The following is a 26199-nucleotide window of genomic DNA, read 5'->3' as shown; positions in this document are numbered from 1 at the left end:
ATTTTTCAATAATTAGCAACTTATTTAACTTATTTTAATTCGTTGTCTTAATTTGTGTAAAAATTAAAACAAATTATTCAGTTTAAAACTATATTACTTTTTATTTGTGTTTAGTTATCAGTTTTGTATCAGTGTTATAGCGTAAAGCGAATGGAAAGTTTCAAGTATAATTTTGTCATACGCTAAATAATTAGGTAAAATTGCTTTTAATTTTTCACTTTTCTCTATTTCCTTATTCGTTTAAATAGCTTCCTTGAAGTACTTTTACATGAAAAAATCAATCAGTAATATATGAAATTAAGTGACATGCTAGAAGTTATTCTATAAAAACTTTATAGTTTTGGCTTGTTTTTTAAGACTTTAGCTTAGTTTCAAGATAATTGCTTTGTATATAAGTAGCTAACTATTTAAAGTGTTATCTTTGCTTGATTTATGCCATTCGATAGAATTTTAAATAGTTGTTGTGTGTTAAAATTTAGTTAAAATTATTTAAGCCTGTTTTTTTTATTATACTTATAATTTAGCAATTCTTATTTTTATTGTATATGTTAGTTTTACTAGAAGTTTCTTTAGTAAGACAAAGTTTGTTGTTTCTTAAATATTTACAATTTTGATTACTAAAAGTCTTATTCAAAGTAATTAAGTAAAATTTAAATGTACAGTATAAGTAAAATGAATTTTAAAGATAGTTTTATAAAATACAGTGCTTCGTTTTACCATTGCCTTAAGTTAGATTATGTTAATAAGTATTACAAAAAGTTTTGCTAATTACAAATCATTATAAGTTTATACTGTATAAGATACCAAATAATTTTACAATGAAACGTTTAAAAGCTATAAAATTAGTATAAATGTTCATATTACTTAGTGCTACTCATAATCTTTTCTTGTTTTCTAATTAGCTAATCGCTTTATTGTTTTTATTGATTAACATAAGTTTTAAAAGTTACCTATACAAGAAAAGTACAGTAAATAAGCTTATATAAGTTTTGTTGTTAAAAACTAATCACTACTTATAGTTTAAGTAGCAAGCTTACATTTGTTTTTTGTTTTTGTTTAAGCTTAAAAGTTTTTTGTGACGCAGTTAGAACTTATAGCTCAAAGAGAATAAAAAAGTTGTTTAATATATATAAGTGTAGATAAGTGAAGAAAATATTTTTATATTCTTTATTGATTTTGAAAACTTATCTAAATTTGCAGACTGTATTTAAATATAAAAAATTAAATATAATTACATTTATTATGTATTAACTAAATAAGACAAAACAGTTTTAAAACTTTTTATTAGCTGCTTTACAGTTTAACTATGTTTTACACGTTTTGTAAGAGTTTTAGTAAGTTTAAGTTAAATAATAATTTATTTTCTTAATATTAATGGAACATTAAAGTAATTTATTGTAACTTAATATCTTGTATTTATAAAGCTTTATACATTATATTAACTGTTTAGTATTTTTACAGAAACTATCACTAGTTGTAATAAACAAATAAGCGATGGGTTGTTTTGGAGTATCAAAATGTCTTCTTATATTTTTCAATGTGGTTCTCTTTGTTAGTTTATTTTGTTTTTATTAATCCTTAACTTCGTTAGTTGTTGTATTAATTTGTTTTAAAAATCATAACTTCAATAGTTATCTTTAAACCTAAAATTCGTATAAACAAGTCGTTTTTATATTTTCAATGTAATTTTATATTTAAATTAAACTAACTTTTAGTTTAATATTTGTAAACTTTTAATATATTTCTTTATTAAATTACTATCTTAAAAATATTTAAGTTCAAACCTTTTATTTAAATAATATTCCAATTATTTTGTTATTGGCTAATGCTTTTATAATTAAAAAAAATACTAATATATTTTATATCATAAGTATGAGTTAGAAATTATAAAAAAAATAAGTATTTAATTTATAAGTAAAGCAAGTTTATAATACGTTAATAGTGTTAATGGTGAACATCTTTTTTGTTTAAATAAATTATAAATTTCATGGTTGTCAAGTTAAAAAGCTTCTAATCTTTAGAGTAGCTTTAAAACAATAATCACTTCTAAAAGTGGCTATTATGCTATTACAAATTAATGTATTCACTCTAAAAGGTTAATTGTTGAGAAATAAATTATTGACATTAAATAACTTTCTTCGAAAAGCTAATACAGTACTTCTATCTGTATCGTTACTGACCTCAATTTATAACTTTTTTTTTATGATTTTTATTTTATCAAAAAGTTTAATGATTTTAAACAAGATTAAGAAAAATACTAAGTAATGAGTTTCTTTTTGGTCACACTTTATATAAAATAGTATTTCAGTTTGTAACTTTTTACGAAAACATATTTACTTAATTTTTAAGTTTTAAAGAGACCAAATTATAAAATTATTTATAATAAGTAAAGTATATTTATTCAGTACAAAGCGTTGATAAAAGTTTTTAACAAGTTTTTCTCATATTTCTTAAACAAAACTATATACAGTAACTATTATGATATAGATATTTTGAAGTTTAAAGTGTTTTACGATGAAGCAAACTTAGAAATTGATATTGTTATTTACTTACTACAGTTTTCCGTTTCACCTTTTGAATAAAACGAAATAATGCATTGTTTATTAAGACATATCAGAGACAACTGTTTTACTTGTAGCTTTAAAAAAATCATTAATCAAAACGTACCAATATCGAAAAAATATTTATAATATTACGTCATCAAACTATCAGTATCACACATATACATCAAAACAGCTTGTTTATTTGAAGTAATTTGTATTTATTCTACATAAACTAACATATTAATACTTACATTTGGTAAGATAGAGCTGCTGAAGTAGCATGTAATATAAAAATTAATATTAATAAACATAAAATAATATATTTTACTTATTTATATTTTATGTTAATAGTTAGTTGGATCCACATTAACTGCAGCTGGTATCTACCTCAAAGTAGCCGGGATTCCAAACGGTCTCGATCTTGTATCCGAGCTTCTCAGTGAATTGCATCTGAATACATGTTAGTTATTTTTATTGCATTCAGTAGAATATAAATGTTCTTAAACTTATTAAGAAATTACACTTAAATACATGTAAGTTGTTTGTTAAAATGTACTAAGTAAAATATAATTGTTCTTAAACTTCTTTAAAAATTACATCTGGATACATGTCAGTTTTTGTAAACATTTGAAAAAAAAATTTTTTGTAAGTTACTTAAACAAGTTGTGATATGTAATAATTATTAATAAAATTAGCTTAATAACAATTAGTTACTTTTATATTTTTTTAATATTAGCGATATTGCCCTTGTATTACTTTTTATAAAACACCTGTAAGTCTTTAAAAAAGGTAACAGCTGTAGGGTTTTCAGTGCGTTTTAAAAATGAATAATACTACAAATAAAAGATAAAAATTTTGTAAAACTTAAGAACGAATTTTAAAAAACTTGTTAACAAAGTTTTCTCTATAACTTATTTGAAGTGGTTTTTCCGCCATCAAAAATTAGAGCTTAACTTGTTTAAAACTTCACGTTTAACTTTTAATTTCTGCTCTCAACATTCAATTAACTACTTAAAATATTTTTATAAATGTCTATTTTCAAAAATGTTAGCACTCATTTAAGAACTATGGTTATATTAAAAACTATAGGTTCTAATTATTGACTTACTCTTTAGCATCGTGTTAAGTTTTTTACCGTAGATAAGAAACATAGAGATAAGGTACAGTTCTATACAGTTTTCATAGATAGAAACTTATTTTTAGATATTAAATTAAATTAAAAACTGTGTTCGGTTGAATTCTCATAATGTATACAAATTATAATTTCAAGCTTATATGAATGTTTTTGGTAAGCATTTATAACAAATATGGTAAATTTGGTAAGCGCACATGCATAATAGATATGGTAATATTTATGAAATTTAGTACTAATGTAATAATCACCATAACAATTATGGAAAAAGTAAAATATTGATTAACTAATAAATGCTCGGAAAGTTATGGCAACTGATAAGATAGCTTATGTAAAACTTAATTTATATCAGCTAATCAATTGTTGCTATTGTTTTGTAGATATCTACTTCCGTATCAGCCTAATAGTTTAAAAACATATCATTATTACTTTTTTGTTTATAAACATCAAAAAAAATATTAAATAGCTTAACTAGAATCAAAAGAAATGACTATAAAAAAAATATTTAGTAAAATAAAAGCAAGTTGTATTCAAACTTACAATTTTATTATATTTTCGGTGAGTTTAACTTTAAAGTCAAATAGTTTGAAATCATTTTTCATTACTTTTTAAGTTTAACTTTACATGTTCTGTTAAAGATTTCTCTTTTTATTTATTCTACTTGTTTTTAAAGTGTATACAACTTCTTTTTTCAGCATTACAACTTCAAAACGGATTTTTAAAGTTTATAAATTAGTTCAGATAAAAATTTATATAATTTTAAACAGATTATTATTTTACATAAACAAGTAGAAAGAACACAAAAACATTTAACTTAGTAATCCATCGCTTATTGTAATTAATATTGACCATTTTTAGTTTTAGTGGATTTTAAATATAACAACTACTCTTGTTATTTAAATTCATGTAAATAAACTACTAGTTTGAAAACTTGTTGTATTGTTTTTACTACAACATTCATACAAACTACATAAACAAAAGTTTAGAAAGTGTTCAAAGTTGTGTATGTAATGTTCTGATCTAAATTAAGTTTTAAAACTTAAATGGATTTTAATAAAACAGCTATCTTATTATATACTAAATAAGTAAATTTAAGATTCATATTGCTTTTAAAATACAAAAGTGTTGTATGTCTACAACAGTATAAATATTTTCGATTTTAATATATTAAAAAATTAAATATGAATTGAAATATTACAATTTCTTAAACTTATCATCATGTTTATCGTACTTGTACCTTTATTATTGTAAATTTAAATTTAATTCTATATATATATACTTATTTATTTTTAGGTGCCTTTATTTTAATTAAAGTTGGAGCAACTACATTCTATTGTATTGTATACTAATTTATTTTTTTTATCATGATTTTTTAGTTGCTTACATTTTATCTAAAGTCGAGTCAACAATATTTTATAATTTTAAACATTTATTAATAATTTTTATTCTTAGCTTCTTACATTTTAATCGGAGTTGGAGCAAACATGTTTTACTATTTAAACTTTAATGTTTTTTTAATTATTTCTAGCTGCCTACATACTTATCGGAGTCGGAGCAACAATGTTTTACTATTTGAACTTTAATGTTTTTTTAATTATTTCTAGCTGCTTACATACTTATCGGAGTCGGAGCAACAATGTTTTATAATTGTAATCATTTGTTAATAATTATTTTTTTTAGCTGCTTACATACTTATCGGAGTCGGAGCAACAATGTTTGTAATTTCATTGATTGGATGCGTTGGAGCCAGCAAAGAAAGCACATGTCTTATCAGTACTGTAAGTTTAATTCATATATATGCATATTTTAATTTTACACATGCATTAGTACTCATATATAAGAGCTACTTAAGAAAGCACATGCCTTATCAGTACTGTGAGTTTAGTTCATATATGTGTATTTAACATTACCTACGCCTTAACATACTAACTACTTAATATTCACTAAACATATAACTTGATAACCTAAAAAACGCCTGTCTTACTAGCACATTTATATTTTAACGGTCAATATGTGTAGAGTACATTTCTTAATAATAATGTGCTGGAATAAAAACCATTGTCTCATTTGTTAATTGTGCATATGTTACTAAGAAAGTCAATTAGAAAGCTGTTTTCTCATCAGTACCATAATTACCGAAAGTTGTATTTATTCATAAACGTCCCATGATTACTTTCTTAAGGTTGTACTTAATTTACCGTGTTATTAAACTAAATGTTTTATTTTAATAGTTCACATGTGTTGGTTTTTCAAGAGAGTATTATTTTAACGAAAAAGTTTTCTCTTAAACATTGTTACTTATATGTTAAAATGTGTTTATATTATTATGAAGCTAATAACATTGATGCTACGATTAAAAAAGAATTGGGGACTGTAAGGCTATAATCACAAACTTATTTAGTAATCAAACAAATATTAAAGTTTTGTTTTGGTAATTTTTTTACCAAAATTTCTTCATGTGTTTTAATATTTTTACAGTATCATAAACATTATTTACTTACTTCATTTTCAAACTTTGTACATGTTAAAATCTATACGATTATTATAATACTACTCTTTCCTGAATAATAAGAATCAAAATTATACTTTTAGATCTTATTAAGTCTGTAAGCTACCACTTAAGTAATAGTTTAGATTGCTTAACAAAATATTCCACAAAATGTTTTAATGTTTTACCGTAACAACAGTCGTTCTTTTTTTAATGAGTATTTTTACGAACTATGACCTATTTTTATAGAACTTGGTTGTGTAATTTATGATCCTTTTAGCACAGTTCTAATTTACTAATTAAAATATTTTGATATTTTACACTGGTCATAATATTAACTCTAATACTTACGCAACTGTAATTTTACTTACAATTTTTCTACACTACCTTGTGAAGTAATTGGTTATTCTTCTAACAAAATTTTAATATTTTCTTTATATGTTTTATTATAAATAACTATTTTCTACAGTACCTCGTTATGTTACTGGTCCTTCTCTTGGCACAAGCCGGGATGGTTGGATACCTCTTCGTCAACAGATCTACTTTTGCAAGTGTTAGTGTTGTACATATAAAGTATTTAAATATAAATATGTTTGAAATGTTTTTTTTTATTCAGGATGAAGAATTTGTCGTAGAATTTATGAAAAAGAACTTTGTTGGCAAAAAACTCGGAGACAACTTTGAAAGAGATGTAAGTAAATTTATTAGACTTTGGAAACTTTATGTACTTTCACAATTAAGATTTCATACAGTTTAAACACTGCTATTCACTATTTTTCAAAAGTGTTTGTATTAGTTTATCGTCAAGTATCATGATACAACAGTTTAGCTATACTAAAGTTAGTGGTCTCCAGTACAATTTTTAATTCATAAACTGTTGTTATCTTTGTGACGTACTTGAAATAAATAGTTTTATTTTTTTATTATTTTAAAATTACTCCACAGTTCAAATGCTGCGGTTTGGACAGACTTCAGGTATGCAACGCACCAACATCAGGTAACAACTCAACACTGGGTGGTGTTACCGAGGGCTGCAGGTGTTTGAACGGAACTGAGGGTTGTAAGACATTGGCTCAACTGAACACTACCTGCGAAGTTGGAGATGGGTTTCAACCGAGTGACTACATATACACACAGGTTTGTTTGAATTTTATCATTTTAACAAATGATTTTATTGTACTACAGTATATATATATATACATACAGGTATAGTTCATATGTATACATATACACTCAGGTTTGTGTTATTTGATTTGTTTCCAACATTATACAAAAAAATATATAAAATAAAAAGTATCTATTTGTTTATATTTTTATATTAACATTAATACACACAAGTTCGGTAGTTTCTATTTAAATATTTAAATACCTTACATATAATACATACACAGGTAACTTGTTTTGATTTTCGCCTTTTAATAATTGACTGTATTGTACTGCAGTATATATTGGTTTGTAAATTAAGCTTTCTAATTGAAATAACTATTTTACTTTTGTAAAGATATTTTTGCTGGCAAGTTATTTTTTCATTCTAGGTTTAGAAAATAAATTGTAACTTAATTTCTCCTTTTTAACTCTTACTTTTTGTTCCTTATAGTATTTATATAACTAATATAAACATAAACTATATTATATTATATTTATAAATAAATTATATAAATTGTATTTATAAGTATAAAATATATTATTTCCTTATAGTAATAAAATCACATTTATATTTGTTATTATATAATGATATCTATTGAAGCCAAGTTTCTGTTAGGTTAAGTTAGGAAATAAATTTGTAACGTTTTGGTCGAGGAAGTTAGTATACGTTATAAACCGTGCAATCAGCTATGCTTAGTACTAGTACTGTTTGTTTTTTAAAACTTACAACTAGTCTCTGTTGCATTTTATGATACATTTACTACTATTTAATTTTATTTACTACTTTTCTATAGTACCTCGTTATATTAATGGTTTTAATTCTAAAAAAAATTTGCATATTTTATTTATATGTTTTATTATAAATAACCATTTACTACAGTATTTGGTCTAACTTTTATGTTTGATTAGTGATATAAAAAAGACTTGCGCTGATAAGGTTTTATGTTTAATTATAGATATGTAAAAAGTAGCAAGATGACACTTAAACATATATATTGGTTTATATATGTATCTAAACTATTATACTTAAAATTTAATTACAAAATGTTTTTACTTAGATTACATAGACTTTAAAATATATCTGTGATGTTAACTACAACAAAATGCTATAAACATGTACATAGTTAAAGTTTTATATTTTTTTAGTTTACATACTTATACTTATTTATAGAGTTGTCCTACAAAGATGTTGAAATTTATCGGTGAAGTAAAAGACAGCAAGATGGCCCTCGGACTTGGTATTGGAGCTGCTGCTTTACAGGTAAATATAAAGTATAACTCACAATAAATAAATAAAATAAATAAATTGAATAGAGACAGTGACTTTGATTGTTTACTTACACTGATTTACCGTAACTTGTATTGAAGTTAATTGTTTTGTAAAATCTTAATAGTTTGTTTTTAATGCTGAATAGATTAAATGAATACCTGATTTTGCAAGGACAACTATAAACACTTCTTTTTTCATAAAAAGATATATAGCTAAAGATATAGTAACTAAAATATCTGAAATTAACGTTTTAAAATGAATTATAAAATGTTAATTAAATGTTATAAAAGTCAAACAGTGTCTCTAGAGACTAGAGAGTGATACAAAACTTATCACTTATTATTATGTAATGATTTGTATATATATCTTGCATATATTGTATGTCTAAATTAGTTTTGAGCTTTTTGGAGCAATTTAAGTTACAAGTGTCTGAAAATAAAAATGTTTTTACAATATATAATCAACTTTGTTCTGTTTATTATGGTTTTGAATGATTATTCCGTGAACAAACTATTTCTTTGGAAAACTTTTGGTATTTCAAATTAAATAAAGTATTGACAAGAATAATTAATTTTGGTTGTTTTTGTTATTATATATATATATATATACATATACATAAAATATTTTTTAGCTCCTCGGATTGATTTTCTCCTGCATCATTTGCCATAGAATCAGGACGACTGGGGAAGCTTTCAACGACGACTTGTTGTAATTAAGACGTCATAAACCTTTGTGACGTCATTAATCATGATGTGACGTCATAAGCTGCTGTGATGAAATAATATAATACATGAAGTCACAACTTTTTCTAATTTTCTAATTTAATGTTGATAAGATTCATTTAGTTTTTGCTACTGAGAGTTATTTTTGGATGTTTTTTTGTTCAACATTCCATATTCTGTGTTGGTTACTCACTATGGTGCCTTTCTTTGTTTCAAAAATAAATTATAACTTTTTTATATAAACTTTCTAACAAATAACCTATCGCACTTAATCCTAAACTTCGTAAGTAAGATAAGTTAATATTTTTGTATAAAAACTCTTAAATTAACCTTTTAAAAGTGAAGCTTTACGTTTTAAAAGTGAAATAAGTTGTGTTACATATGTGTAAAATAACTTTAGACACCTTACCCGTTTACCATTAGCTCTTTGTTAAACCCGGAAATAGTTGATGTCAAAGTATTTGGATTACTCTATGTAAATCAGGCAAAATATGTTTAAAATAATGGAAAGTTTTACAGTGAAATTTATATCAGCTCTATGCACTATATATCAGTGGTCTTCAGCCTTTTCAAAAGCTATGCACAGTAAATTATTTAAAAAAAATTGTTTTCACACTCGACTTAAATGAAAAAATTATTAGTGAAAAACTCAACTTTTCTGTTTGAACAGCTTAATATATAGTAAAATGTTAAGAACTGATAATTTATGTAGTATAAAAAGACAAATCTAACCTCATATATAATATATCTTTTTACTAAGTTTTCTGTACTCGGTAAAAAAAGCTCTATGCCAACGAAATACCACTGTTCTATATAAATGCTACAGTTTAAGTAGTTCGCCTGTTTGAGTTTACAATTTTTTTTCTAATATGCATTATAAATCGTATTATAAACATCAACAATTTCAATACAATCGAACAACTAATTTGAAAAGTTTTCAAATTGGTCTAAGAGTTTTTAAGTGCAAAATAAAATATTAATCTATAATTGTTGAGCTTAACTTATATATTGTTAAGATGTACAGATATAAGATGTGAATATGTACAAGCAGTAAAAGTAGTTAGTAAAAATTTAATAAGAAAATAGTATGAAGTGCCACTATTATATACTATCAAATGATGAAAGGAAATTTGAGTAGTTTAAAAAATTGCTACTAGAGTATAAAGATATATAAAGCAAATTCATTTAAAGTTTGCACGTAAGTTATTTTATGTCACCAAGTACGGATAAAAAGTAAGAAATAAATTTGCCGCACTCCATACATACTGTCAAAATTTTTCGAAATGACACAAGCTAGCTTTTAAACATACATTATTGGTCAATGTAGTTACTATAACCACCAAAGGCTTACCATTAGTGCACAATTTTTGAAAATCTTTTCGGCTTGTATACATTCGGGAGGATTCATTTATCGATGTAGGAGTCTTCAGGATACTTTTATCAGTACTTTTTGATTAAAACAAATAACTTAGTAATACTTAACGTAGATGTTAGTGCTCATAATACTTTTAGTTTCATCTCTAAATGTGTTAATTTTGAATTCATTTTGTGAGCTATTAGCTTGCTTAAACGTATTTTCCATAACTTTATTTAAAACTTAATGACACTTACCGACCATAATTGATTATTTTTATTAGAAATATTTTCCAAAGTAAGAACAAAGAGAGACAAATCTAAGCAAAAAGTACTTTGCGTGTTTGCTGCGTTGAGTTAGTTTAGGAGCTAACCAATTATCTAAAGCAGAGTTTCCAAACGTGGGCCAAGTGGCTTCTTGGGGCCGACAGAAATTTAGGGGGCCATGAGCAGCAAAGGGGCCACAGGGGGGCCATAAGGTCATAGTTTGAAATTTACTAGATATTCCGAAGTTTATGATGAAGAGCAAAAAAAGTTTTTAGGTGTTTTTAATGGTAAGTTTCTTGAGTAATCTTGTTGGAGGGGCCTTGACTTTTCTATTTTCTCTAAAGGGGGCCTTTTGAAAAATGTTTGGAACCCTGATCTAAAGCGTTCAAATGTAATCTGAATCGGTTTAGAGTTCAGAAGTGCTTTGTTTTTATACAAACAGAGAAAAAATTCTAGTTCTAAAAAGTTATCACCGGCAATTTGTTTTAGATACGCGAGGAGGCTTATAAAGTTGTAATAAATTAAAAAATTCAATTAACTTTACAATAACTTATTTCCAAACGCTTACTTAGTTTCTTTTTTCTAATTTTCAATTAATTGAATTTTGCTTGCTTCAAAATTAAATAGTTTTTTGTTTCTAGGTTCTAACTATTTTTGTTTTAAATATAGCTTTAACTTTTTTAACAGCATTACTGTTTATGTCAACTAAATTAACAAAAAATATTTTTAAAATAAAGTGGTTGTAAATAAATGGGAAGCTAATAATCAAGTATATTCAATTTCAAATAACAACATATTTTATACTAAATTAAGGTTTAACTTTTTTTTATGACATAAATTTCTTAGTGAAACATAATCATTTTCAAAATATGTGATGTTTTACTGTATAACTATTATGTTTCTTAAAATAATTAATAGATAGAATCTTTAGTTGTCTAATTGTATGATACATCTTTTAAGATAAAAACTACAACCAGTTAATACTTTAAAATGTAGAAGTAGTTAAAACTTCTGAAAAATCTTATTCTAGATATTTCGTCTAACTCATCTTATTTAGACATCTTTATTTGATATTTAATCTTGATACATAGAATTTCTTGTCGGTTTTTTAAAGAAATAAAATAGTCTTTTTCTACAAACACTTTTATAGGCTTTTACATACAAGAGTCATTTCTCATCAGTTGAAAAATTGTTAGATCTTCTAAAGAAGTCATAAAACAGTTTAATTTAATGGAGAACAACTTAATTTTTTTAGAACTGGTTATTTCTTTTACAAACAGTTGTTAAACTTTTGATTGGGCACGCTGTCAGGCTGATATATTTCAATCTGAATAAAATTTTTGGAATTTAAACATGTTTACACTTAAAAAGTGACTACTAACATTAAAACATAGTGTTTTTTTAATTCAATATTTGAAGATTAAACATATACAACAGATTATTTTTTCAAAAGTGTTTTTTAGCTTTTGCTATACTTCTTTTTTGAACAGGTTTTTAGCATAAAATCTAGCATTCTTATAATGCTAGTGAAATATATTTTTTAAAGGAAGCTATTTTAATTTATTTTAATGGTGCCTTGAGTTGTAAATTATTAGTTAAATTCTCAAGTTTTGTGATTTTATATTAGAGGATTTTCAAATATTTTACGTTAAATAAACTAAATTTAAAACCTTCAGATTTTTTAAAACTTAAATTAAGTTTGAAAAAATAAATATCTAAAAGTTCAAACTTAAGTAAACTATGACACATTATGAATATATTGGTAAGAAACGTTTAAATACCTATCTTCACTTCGAAACACACACTTATTCTTTAATGAGAAAAGTTAGCAAATTAGAAAACTTTCTATTTTATTGGTCATGTGGAATTAAAACTGTGATTTTTAGCTCATTTTCAAAACCCTATTAAAGTATTTTAAGAGCTGTGGAAAGTTTTAAAAGTATTAAGATTAGAAAATTCTTAATTTGTAAATGTACTTATAAAAAATTGTATCACCAAACTAAAAACGAGATCCTCAGCTATAATTAAATTAGAATAATAACTATACCCTGACCTAAAAATGAATTATTAAAAGTCTTAATGTTGAATAAAGTTGGTAGTTTTGATAATAATCAATACTACTTTCGTTACAACTTTTAAAACACTATTTTATAGTTTAAAAGACGCCTAATTTTAACTTTAAGTCTTGAAAAAAAGAAACTAAACTTTTAAATCTAAATAATGTATGCAAAATTCTTTAAAATCTTTATTGTATTTACTTGACGTTAAAACGGTATTATTTATTAAAAATTAGGCTTTTTCTTTAAAGTACTGACAAAACAAACAATATTTTTTTGAACAGTTGTGGTAATAGAACTATATATAGTTTTAAGTTTTGTATAAATCAGTTTCAGTTTTGTATAAATTCAGTAGATATGATTTTTTTAATACTACCAAAAAAAAGCTATATACTTTAAAGAAATAATAATTTACTTTCATTAAAGTAAACTATCAAAATTTAAAAAATAATTTATGTACAAATAAGTACTTCCATCATTGTAATTTTATTTTTAATACTATTTAAACATTCACCATAGTCAAATAAGATAATATTTTATGCATACTAAAAATCACAGTAAAATTTTTAAAATACTATTATTCATGTTATTATAATAATAAAAAATACATTTATCAACTCACAGTAAATAAAAACTAAAAAGACAAGAATTAAATTTTGCTTAAACCAGTTAAATCACAGTAGTTATATTTACATATGAAAATACTTTATAGATACACTAATAACAGTTGAATGATAAAAAGTATGCTACAAATAAATTAAATATTTGTAAGTTAGGTATAAAAACTTAAAAAGTTTGTGCATTAAAACTTTAATAAAGGTGATGGAATTACAAAACATAGGTGATAATACAAATTTAGTACAATTATTACATTTCATTTATATTCTTCAAACAATGTAATTATTTTATAGTCAATAGTAAAAAAATACAAAACATTTTTGCTGGGTTTAAAATTTTTGCAGTTAAACTTGTGAATTAAAAAGGAAACATTTTGTTATAAAAACATTTATGTGGTAATTAAACAATTAAATTTGTACAGTAAAAAAATTTAAACATATTTATACAAAACGTATATAAAATAGTACATAAACTTCTTTTGAAGCCAAAAATCAATCTTGTATTTGTAATTATTATTTATTTATATTATTCAAACAATCAAGAAAATACAAATTACATCTTATTTTAATGACATTTATGTAAAAACTAAACAATTTAATTTGCACTGTACATATAAGATTAAAATATTAGTAGAAAAGTATATACATTTTCACAAAATAATTTGTTTATTTAGAAGCCAAAAGTCCATTTTTGTATTTATTAACTTTATTGTCAATGACGCTGCAGTATTTCATTGGGATTCCAGCTTCTCTTAATTCAACTAACTTCTTGTTTTTCACCTAAAAAATACATTTTAAAATACTTTAAAAATTTGAAACTAATTTCCGTTTTTTCACCTAAAAAATACATTTTAAAATACTTAAACAGTTTAAAACTAATATCTTGTTTTCACCTGAATATTTTTGTATAGAATTAAAATTTTAAGTATGATAACTTGTTTTTCACCTAGCATGAATGTATGTTTTTCACCTAGCAATATTTATTTTAAAAAGTCTTTACAAAAATACAAGTTCTTATACATGTATAACTCATCAAAGTAAATTGTTAATAGAGCAATAAGTTAATACAGTTATAAATATTTCTTTTTCAAAACTGATTTTTAATAACTTATAACTGACTGACAAATAAAAATTGACAAAATGTATTTACAACTTTTTTACAACCTAATCAAAGTTATGAAACCTGAAATTCTAACCTAAACAATCAAATTCTTAAAAGTTCTACCTAAAACTTTTTGTCATACTTACCTTATAGTTCCAAGCCTTATCAACCCAAATAAATTTTAATAAAGCTACAAAAAAATCCTACTATTTCCATTTACATCTTTAACTTTTTATTAATATCTAACAAAACATAAAACTTTAACTTTATAATTTTTTCAAACCTCATTATTTATGATAATCTTTTTAGCATTTCTGAAAATCATGGTAACTTTTTTCACAATCACCCTATCAAACCTAGTATTCCTTTATCTTAATTTTTTTGATTATTTTTATTACTTTTTTTTTTGTTTCTTCAAACCTCATTAATCCTGATATTCCTCTTATTAATTTTATTATTTATTTAACTTTTAAACCTGATTATAATTAGTTACTTATATTTATTTTAAACCTCATTAAATAACCTCATTGTATTTATTTCAATTACCTCATTAATTTTTATTTTTATTTACCTTTTATTTCAATTAATTTATTTCAAACCTCATTAATCCTGATATTCCTCTTTCTCGCTTTATTATTTATTTAACTTTTTAACTTCATCAATTTTTATATTTATTTTCTTTGTTTTTACTTTATTTATTTCAAATACCTCATTAATCCTGATATTCCTCTTTCTTATTTTATTATTTATTTAACTTTTTAACCTCATTAATTTTAATATTTATTTTCTTTTTTATTAATTAATTTCAGTTACCTCATTAATCCTGATATTCCTCTTTCTTATTTTATTATTTATTTTTCTTTTAAACCTCATTAATCCTGATATTCCTCTTTCTCGCTTCCTCTTCCAGCCTGACTCCTTCCTCGAAGAACTTTCTCCTCTCTTCCAAAATCTCCTCCTCCTTTCTCCTCATCTGCATCCTGATGACGTCATTGTTCTTCCTCCTGCCTTCCTGCAGGATCTTCTCCCTCTCCAGGTCTTTCTCCATAGATCTCTGCTGCTCCCTTTAAAAAAAAAGTTCTATTAATTAAGTTATGGTATTTTAACAACTTTTAATATAAATACTGATTTGTTTTTATCTCCCATTCAATGTGTTTTCATTGACTCTGGTGCTCCATGGTGGAGAAAGTTGAAAATATGAAAACATATTGGGTAGGTATTAGTTTATTTATCTGAACATGTTAAAGTGCTGTATACTAGTTTTTTTTTCAAATAGTCTATTTGATTTTTTTTTTTTTGTGATATTATTTTTCTCTTTCTCCGTCGATCTCTGCTGGTGGTATCACAAAAACACATTTTGCAGAATTTAGAGATTTAAAGGAACCCTCACTTGGGCACCATTTAATTAAAAACCACCCCAATGCAAACTGTACGGGACCTAAAATATTCGAACTTGGAATTTTCAGCTGGAATTTTTTTTACATGTGGCCAATTATAACAAATATACATTGTGCAGAATTTAAGACAATTTTTGACTTACAGTAACTTTTTATAATTTTGTGTCAATTGTAAGTTTTTTGGGTAGAATAATAATGTAAATAGTAGAAGAAACAATGTAAATGTAAAACAATTTTCAGCTAAGTACTACAAGTTTCCTATTTGAGCACCCTAATAATATACCAAATATACACCCTACATCAAACGTATAAAATCTCACTTCGAAACAATTTCGAAAGCCGCTCTCTCACTCTGTGCTAACTCTGTGCCTCTTATCTTAACAAAGATCTCATAGTACAAATAACAATATTAATATTTAACTCACTTAAGCACTTTCTCGAAAGCCGCTCTCTCCGATTGCGCTTGCACGGCCATGAAGTGCCTCTTATCTTAACAAATATCTCATAATTCAAATGTACAAACATCAATATATTCAACTCACTTAAGTACTTTCTCGAATGCAGCTCTCTCCGATTGCGCTTGCACGGCCATGAAGTGCCTCTTGTCCTCAATCTGCTCCTGCCGCGCTCTTCGCATCATTTCGTTCTCTTTCATCTTCTTCTCCGCTTCCATCGCTTCCTTCCGTCTCCATTCCCTCTCCGTTTGCTCCTGTTTGTAGAAGAAGGTAGTATTTAGTTTCAACAATGTTAGCACCTCGTAGAACTAGTATTGTAAGTCATTCAAGAAACGATCTATAACTTCTAAAACTGTCACTGATTTCACAGCTTGTCAAAACAGTAAAAATTCTAAAATTTTTAAGTGATAAGGGGATTCCCAATTTTTTTTTTTACATAAAATAACATTGGCTCTCATATGAAAGCTTTAAGAACAAACTACAGGCCAGTTTTTATAGAGTTAAAAAATTTAATTTAACTTTTGAGATATCGGTAGATTTATAAAATGTTTCCGATACAAACGTATAAATGGCGAACTTCATTATACAGAATTTGATTTTTTTTGCTTTAGAAAAAAAAGCTTATATAGTAATACTAATGTACCTATAAAAACTTTCACACAAACCATATTTCTTCTTGCCCTCAACGCGTCTTTTTCAGCTTGTGAGTCGATGGCTCTCTCCTGCAGCAAGAGCATGTCAGCAACTTCTTTCTCCTTCTTCTTTTTGATCCTCATTTTCTCTTCCTCCAACGCTATGTCCCTCTCCTGTGAGGAGGATTGTTTGATTGTAGTTTGGAGAAATTATTTTCAAAACATATAAGGTACTTATAGTTGTAGCTATATTTTTATGTCATAACTTTGATTTAAGCATTTGTTCATGAGATTAAATAGCTTCGAAAGCAGTTTGTTTTTATGTAATCAAATAAAATTAAAGAAACATACATGTTTCTGTTTTTTTTTTATTCTTTAGATCTAAAAACAGACCGTAATATACAAAATATACAGAATTACTAAAAATACATTTTTTTGTTTCTGATATTCCATGACTTAAAAAGCAGCTATTTCATATTTAAGATCAAAATATACAAAATCATTAATCTTACATCTTTTTGTTTCTGATATTCCATAGCCTTGAATGCTGCCTGTTTTTCTTGCCTTACTACCCTCTCTCTGTGTTTCTGTTGCTGCTGGGAATAGTAATCCAACTCTTTTCTCAAATTTTCCTTCCTCACTTTCTTCTCTGCTATTTCTCTAAAATAAAATATTTTTCAAATATTTACTCATATATGTTTATTCGAATTATCCAGAATTTTATATTATCTGAAAAGCCCTACAGGGCTAAACATCGTTTTGATTTTTTTTCTGAATAAACTCTTTAAAATGTTTAATTTGCATCTATTGAATGCAATTTCAAAACTCTAAGTGTTGCTCTTAAAAAATCAAAAGTATATAATTAAGGAACTAAAAAGATATTTTTTAATATATAAAAAAAGTAATTAAAATTAAAAATATTTTTTTAAATATGAATCTTTTGCAGTTTAAACCCAAAAAATACTTTAAACTATTTGTTTATGTAAATGAATTGGTAGTTTAATTTATACTTAGAGATAATGCAATTTTACAATGCTAAAAAAAGGACATTTTTATCCTAAGTTATCTTAGAAAAACACATCAGTTGTAAAACATTACTTTTGATCTATATCATTATGTTTTGATAATTTAAATAATAATAACACACAATATTCATTGTATTTACGGTAATGTGTGTTCCTTAAAACTAGAAAAAATAGAACATTTATAAACTCATTTCTTATATTTTAAAAATTACTCATCAAGTTGATGAAGTTCTTGTGAATAAACTATCTAACAAGCTAAATAGTCAAAAATTTTTGACTTATTATATTATTTTAAACATAAAAAATTTAAATACTTTATAAATTTACAAACTTTTCATCGAGTTCATGAAGTTCTTGTAATTTCTGCAGAACTATTTTCGTTTCCTGATCTTTTCTTTCTTCGTTTAATATTTTCTCTTCTGTGTTTCCTTTGATTTGTTTCAATAAAAGTTGAGCATTTCTGTTTTTAAAAATAAAGTTAAACTAATAAAGTGCTATTCCAACTAAGTGTACACAAAAATAAATAAATAAGTTATAATTATGCATAAACTTTAAATTTAAAAAATATATATTTTACAGTAAAACAATATTTTAAAACGAAAATAGCTAAGAATAAAATATGTTTTTGTGTTAGTTTTTTTTTTCAAAAAAATAATAGTCAACTAGATTTATAAGACTTTATTATCTCTAACAAACTATAAGCCAATGTATGAGCTTGTATGTGCTAAACATCAAAATTAATACTAACTAGCTATAAAAAATAATTCTTGCAAAAATCTCTGCTTTTGGTTTGGGTTCATCAATGTCTTCAATAAAGTAATATGCAAATCATAATAACATATAGTATTAATCACTAACAAGAATCTCTGCTTCTGCTTGAGTTCATCGATATCTTCAGCGGCTCTTATCGCGTTGATCCTGTCGATCTCCATCATCGTGTCGAGCCTCATCTCTTCTTCTTTCATCTCCTTGCTGACCTGCGACTTCTCCATCACCTGCGCGTCTCTGATCGCGTGAACTTTCGCGTTCGCTATCATCTGTTGGGATAAGTGAATATATATATATATATATATATATAAGTTCAACAAAAAAAGTACTTAGTGCTATACATACACAAAAAATATTATAACAAGGTCTTTAAGTCAAAAATAATGTCCTGAGTCATCCTGAGTTTTTTATTAACCTTAGCTCCTTTATTGCCTATTTTAAAATACTTTTTTTAAAAAGGCAACTAAGAGGGCAATATTGCCCTACTTTTAAAAAAACTATTCATTTTGTATGAGAAAATTGTCATGTTTTATTGGCTGTTGCTCCAAAACAGAACACACATTTTGGTACGACAAAATATTGATTTAAAATTAATTTTTAAGCCAAACAAACAACTGACAGTTTTGACCATTTTGACTTCAACGAGCACAATAATAAAAGCTACTATTTTTATGACTATTAACTAACAGTGGTAATCATTTTGAATTACTCACACTTATCACAATTATTATTTAAACTTTTAATAAAGTAATTTTAAATTGATCTTATTTCAACTAACAGTATTGATCATCTTGACTTTTAGTTATTTAGAATAGTTATACTTTTTAATTTATATATTAATTCAACTTACAGTATTGATCATCTTGACTTGGTCGTCATCCTCAAGCTTGGCTTCGTCTGCCTTCCTCTGAAGGTACTCGCTCTTGTTCTTCGCTTCCTCCTCCAAAACCGACAGCTTCTCCATCTTTCTTCTGTTCATCTCTCGATCCTTCATCTCATCCTTGCGTTTCTGCGATTCTTCCTGTGAAAAAATAAATATTATAAAAAATTAAAATGTTTAGACACCAGTTACAAAATTTTGACGATTCTTCCTGTGAGGGGTAATAATTATGTACCAAAAAAGTTGCTTGTTTAATTTTAATTGCCAAATATATATTTTTTTATTTAAATTATGTTTTAAACCAAGAAAAACCATACATTCTGCTTTTACATAACTTATATCATTCTATATGCAAACAAACACAAACCATATAACTAAGTTTCTATTAATATACATATAAAGTACAAAGCATATTACTCAAAGTTAGTATATACAGTGACATATAACATGAATAAGTATACAAAAATTAACTTTTAACTATTTTAATTAAATTTACAAAAAATACCATTCATTTTTGTTACCAATAACAGTTAAACACTTACATATATTATTTAAATTAATACAAACCATACCACTCAGTTTTTTTCAACTTATTATATACAACAAATAACATACCATATCAGTGAGTTTATTTTTGCTTACTTTGTTTAAAACATATAATCTGTTTTATTTTAAATAACAAACCATATCAGTGAGTTTCTTTTTGCTGATATTGTCTTATACAAACCTTATAATAATATTTTATAAAAATAACAAATAGCATACCATATCAGTGAGTTTCTTTTTGCTGATGATATCTTGTTCTTGCTGAAGCTGCTCCTTTGTCTTCACCTTGCAACTATCTTTCAATTGAGAAAACTTTCCTCGCGGGAGAACAACAGTCAGACCTGAGGGATCCTCGTGTCTTGGTATCCTGATTAAAAATAAGGTTTATTCAGGGTTGCCACTCTTTGAGCCAAAAAATCTTCCCTGAGTGACCAAAAATTTCCCTGAGTAACCTTAAATTTCCCTGAGTTTCCCTGAGTATTATTCAAATCTTTAAAAATGTTTTCTCTTCTAACACAAATTAATAATACCTCATTCTCATTTTTCTTCTTTAATAATTTAAAGAAGGTTGTATGTGTATGCTTCTGCATTAAATTTATGAAAAAAAACTGTTTTCAAAAACTCAATCTTAAAAGTTTTAAATCAATTAAAAATTAAAAACTAAATTTTTGCGCAACTTTGTGTAAACTTGTTAGTTAACTTTCTACATAAAAGAATAAAGTTTAATTTGTTTGACATTTTAATTGACAAAATTTAATTATACTATAATAATAATTTCACATGAAGAACTCACTTAAATGCATACATAATAACTTCATTATGACTTGTATGTCTTTCCTAGCAACTGTTCTGAATGCAGTAAATAAAACTTAAAAGCTTAACATTATTGTAAAAAAACCTGCAAAAAGAAAGTTTAAAGAAATAGCTAAAGAAATATCTCATATCAAAGTACAACTTAATACCTAACAACTGATACAAAATAATCTAAAATTAAATTTTTTTTTATGTCTTTTAGATGTTCATACACAATCTATTTTAAATAACTGAAAACATAATTTTGATTTTAAAACAATTTCACATTACCTAATAAAAAAATCTTAATACTGTTTTTTTAAGTATGCAATTTCTAAATCAATAGTTTTAATTTTATTTTCAAGTTTATTTGCATTGTCCTTAGCAGCTATTCTTCTTGCTAATAATTCTTTCATTGCTTCAAATCAGACTGTTTGTTGGCATCTGCAGTATATTTGTCATAGTCTTCATTCAAACATTTGAGTTGCTTTGTAAGTTTACTTTTTTGTTCTCCTAACTTGCTCAAAGCATCACCTTTATTTGGGACATTTTTAGCAAAGCGCTGTTGCTCAAGATATGCCAAATATTGGGCCCTAGAAGATTTCACAAATTTTAACAACTCAGAATTTAGTTCAACTGTGCTTGGTTCTAGACTGTTTGCATATAGATGATCTTTGATCATTCTTCGGGACCTTATTGTCATCTCTCCCATATTAGTTGATATTACTTCCTTATTTAAGCTAAAGCCCCGTTCAACACTTGCCTGGCCATTGTGAAGCACAAAAACAGCTTCAAGGACTCTTGTTAAATCTTTATACTTGCTTGGGATATCGAGTGTGTCAAAACTACAATGTTAATGCTAAAAATGTTGAAGAACTAGCCGCAAGGCTAAAAAAATTCTAAATAACCACTTAAATAATAAAAATTACTACTTTTGAACAAAATATTGAAACTGGATTAACTAAACCTCATTCTAGATCTAGAAAAAAAATTCCCTGAAATTTAGAGAAAAAATCAAAACTTCCCTGAGTTTCCCTGAGTTAAAAGAAAAATGCCAAAATTCCCTGAGTTTCCCTGAGATTTCTTGAGTTTCCCTGAGATTTTCTACAGTTTGAAAATTCCCTGAGATTCCCTGAGTTCCCTGAGTGTGTGGCAACCCTGTTTATTTTTTTATCACAATAAAAGAGTATCAAGTTGTTTAATATAGATTTTTGTTGATTTGTGTATACATTTATCGGTGTCCTTTACAAAGCTGCACTGTTCTTAATGTTTGTAGTAACTAAGTTTGTAAAGACTTTAAATTAAAATTTTACAATAGATTTAAAAATATACTTTTATATGTTTGAACAAAACGTTTCACTTAAACTCTAAATAATAACTTATCTACCAGTCACTTTATTACAGTTTTACATTTTATAAAAGTGATTATAATAAAAAAAAATTTAAATTTTTAAATTAAACTTAAATTTTAATCATACAATTAATAAAATTAATAACTTGCAAACAACAACAACTTCTTATGAAATCTTAAATAACCAGCTTAATAGTCTCAAAATAAATTAAATCATATACACAATATAATTAATAGCCTGCAAGTTCTTATTACATATTTGGTGACAAGCCCAACTATTTTATAACATTTAAAATAAATAAAAAAATTATACCTGCAAGTTCTGATTAAATCTTTTGTGATCAGCTCAATAGTCTGAGGCTTCTTCTTTTTAAGTTTCCTCATCTGATCTTGGTGCCTCACAATTGGAGACTCCGGCTCACTAGGAGCTCTTGCTACTGGCTGGTAAAAATAATTAATAAATTTTATAATATTTTTTAAAATATTTTTATATTAGAATTTTATTAGTCTGGCTTACTAGGTACTGGTAACATAAGAATTTAAATTCTTACAAAATTTTAGAATTCACTACTCAAAAAAATATTGTTTGAACTCTTTCTTTTAGCAGTAAAAAATAAAGGTAAAAATAAATAGTCTTTTTGTAAAAAATAAGTTGATCTTTTCTACCTATGGCCTCAAAAACTTTAAATGAAAATATTTGCAGAAATAGTTGGAATATAAAGTACTGTATTTTTTAAGAAACTGAGTTAAGGGTATACGAATATAAATTAATAAAACTTCAAAATATTTTTCTATTTCACCATAGCTTAAACATTAAACTTAATAATATACAATTTTATTTTTCTTAAATCTTTTTAAGCTTATATATAAGCAATCAAAGTAAGAAAGAATACATATTTTTTATTGAAGGGGTAAACTAAGTTAGCAACAAAAATAAAATTTCAATAAAAATATATTTCTTCTACAATTTTTGAGCAATCAATTTGAAAATATTATTTTTACAAAGTATAAAAATATTTTGGGACTTTATTTTGTTATTAAAAAGTTTATTTTGAAACAATAAACAAACAAAAATTAACATTAAATTTTAATTTTTGGTCATAACATTTCTATATATTAATCTTTTCAAAAACTATTTAAACAGATGTTTTTAAATATTACAAAGAATAATTTCTGAAAGTTAGGCTAAAAAAATGAAAAAGTAAATATTTTTTGGTGAACTTTAAAACTTTTCAGATAAAAAATCAAAAAACTGCAGTTTGTACAGAAAAATGTTCACAAAAATTAGTATATCTCAAAAGTAAACAAAAGACTTTATATTCTATAAAATCTAATTGTAGTTGATATTTCAAGCATCCAGTTAAGAATCAATGTCAGTTTAATAAACACTATTCGATTAAATTATTTTTCTGGACTTTTCCAGGTTCTTCATGACTAAGAAATAAATTTAAATTTATATGCAACTAAAATTCACCTTTTTAGGGGAAGCAAACAGAGTCTCGTCAACTTGAGATTTTGAAGACTTTGTTCTGTACCTCATGGAGTATTTTGACTTGTTGCTTCCATTTGACACTATGGAAGTTACACGACTTCCAGGCTGGAAATTAAATTTGTTTTTAATATTAATCTTTGTATTACTTGTTTTTACCAATATTGTGTAGTACCAGATTTCACTCAAAGATCACATCATCAGTTACTTTTAATTTAGAAGAAAAAAATTGTAACTGATGAGCCAGGAAAGTTAATTTGAATAATTAGTAAATCAAACATTAAGTTATAAAAAAATAAATTTCAAAAACATTAATTTTAAACTTAATAAATTGATGATAAAAATTGTTCACTTTACATCCAGTGTTGTTATATTTAAATTTAACACTTGTTTGAATTAAATAATTTTAATTTAATTATAACATGTACATATAATGTACAACTATCTTCAAAAATTCAACATTAATTGTATCATGATTGTCTATAAATATATTAGCTATGAATTTTTACTCAGAAACTTAAAAATACATTTATCTAGGATAAATGAACTAGCTAAAAGACTTTAATGGCTTTATTTTTTACCATTTACTTACCATTGTTTTAGTTGTAACTTTTGTTTCTTGTTGGTTAGTTAAGTTATTTATCTATCTGCAAAAAAAATATATATATAACTACTTGAACAAGGGACTGATTTATAGTTTTTTGCTAGATGTGAAATGTAATAAACAAGTCTTGACTCAACTCTATTATTTAAGTAAACATGTTGCTATAGTACCAAAATTATTCTGTGGAAGCTGACAATAAAAAGTTGTAGTCTATAAACTTCTGTTGGACACAATGCACAAAATCAATGTTTAAAACAATATTCAAATTATTTTTTAAAAAGTGAGTAACTTATAAATTATACTTAGCTTTCACAGGTAGGCTACTCTTTTAATCAAATGAAACTAGCACATCAGTATAAAATAATAATTCATATTCATAAGTATTAGAGGTATTTAGAGGGGTACAGCATTTTTTTACAATTTGATTGGTTGAAATGAAAGATTAAAGTATGGACTATAAGTTAGATTTTTTAGAATCTAAGACATTCAAAAAATTTCTGTAATATAGCAATTTTTGAAATAAAAATTTTAAAACTTAACATAACTTTTTAATTTTTTTTTAATTCCACTAAATATATTCTATTCTTAAATGAAAAAACACAAATCTATATTATGAAATGTTTCTTACTATATTTTTTTTAAATTAAACAAATTTCTAGAACATTTTATAATAATTTTTTATTTAAAAAATAATTGAAAATTATAATACATTCAAATCATTTTTTGTATGCTTTTGAATACTGCGTTTAATGTCATACGAGTATTAGCATGTTGATTTTATTCTTAAGATCAGTTTTCTATATATGAGGGTACAAAGTTTGAAAGCTAAATAGGTTACTTATGGAAGGACCAAAGTAAAAATACAAAAAAGACTATTTCACAATTTCTTTATCCAACAGTTTTCACTCAATCAGTATGTAATTTTTCAGTTTAATCTAAACATAATTAAATAAATTTTGTTAGAATTTTTAAACTTTGAGTTTTTTTATACAAAAGGATTTTTTTGTAGTAATGAAAGAAACATTTCCTGCATATTTGATAAAATATGAATGATAAGATAGATGTTTAGTGGATTTCTATAATTCTAGAAAATCACTAGTTTTTTTAAGACATTTTTACAGAAAGTTTTTACAATACTTACAATATCTCAAACGATATTTTATATTTTTCAATTTGTGAAAAGCATGATATAGTATATAATTAAAGCTTTCTCATAAGGCTCAATGCTAATTTTTGTAAAAATTTTGTTGGACCTTCCATATGACCTTAAATATTGAAACTTTTAACATGGAGAGTTTTCAAAGCTGTCATTAGGCCCCTACACTATAAGGCCACACTTTCAAAAAGATTAAACTAATAAAATTTCAAAATAATTACTTAAAAACAAAGATGATATGGATTTTTAAAAATATAGTCTTCATTTATTTTTCAACTTTCTGTCTTTTTGAAATAACCTAAGTAACTTTTGAACAATTGTTACATTTTAAAAATTAGACTAAAAGTTAAACTTATCCATGCCCTTAAGCTAAAATAAAGCCTAGATAGGTAATTAGGATGAAAAAT

At 25.0% G+C, this 26199-nt stretch overlaps 2 protein-coding genes across 2 annotated transcripts; one reads left to right on the top strand and one right to left on the bottom strand.

Annotated features, from left to right (window-relative positions):
• The first annotated feature begins 1465 nt into the window (after positions 1–1465).
• LOC145847976 (CD82 antigen-like) lies at positions 1466–9349 on the top strand. Its single transcript, XM_082953778.1, has 8 exons — positions 1466–1551; positions 2895–3003; positions 5356–5453; positions 6633–6716; positions 6780–6854; positions 7109–7300; positions 8481–8570; positions 9211–9349. Exons 1-8 carry the CDS (start codon positions 1495–1497, stop codon positions 9289–9291), a joined length of 786 nt encoding a protein of 261 aa, XP_082809904.1. The 5' UTR covers positions 1466–1494; the 3' UTR covers positions 9292–9349.
• A 4583-nt stretch (positions 9350–13932) lies between these two features.
• Positions 13933–24675, bottom strand: LOC145830129 (cilia- and flagella-associated protein 45-like). Its single transcript, XM_082938018.1, has 12 exons — positions 24625–24675; positions 24018–24140; positions 22857–22984; positions 20620–20767; positions 19825–19995; positions 19065–19243; positions 18538–18666; positions 17694–17841; positions 17215–17355; positions 16637–16803; positions 15566–15761; positions 13933–14375 (listed from the first exon to the last, which is right to left on the bottom strand). Exons 1-12 carry the CDS (start codon positions 24625–24627, stop codon positions 14262–14264), a joined length of 1647 nt encoding a protein of 548 aa, XP_082794144.1. The 5' UTR covers positions 24628–24675; the 3' UTR covers positions 13933–14261.
• Between the last annotated feature and the right edge of the window lie 1524 nt (positions 24676–26199).

This window comes from Thalia democratica, chromosome 1, assembly GCF_965202585.1.
Source record: "Thalia democratica chromosome 1, ktThaDemo2.hap1.1, whole genome shotgun sequence".
Lineage (NCBI taxonomy): Eukaryota > Metazoa > Chordata > Thaliacea > Salpida > Salpidae > Thalia > Thalia democratica.
This window is presented reverse-complemented; position numbering and strand designations above follow the sequence as displayed.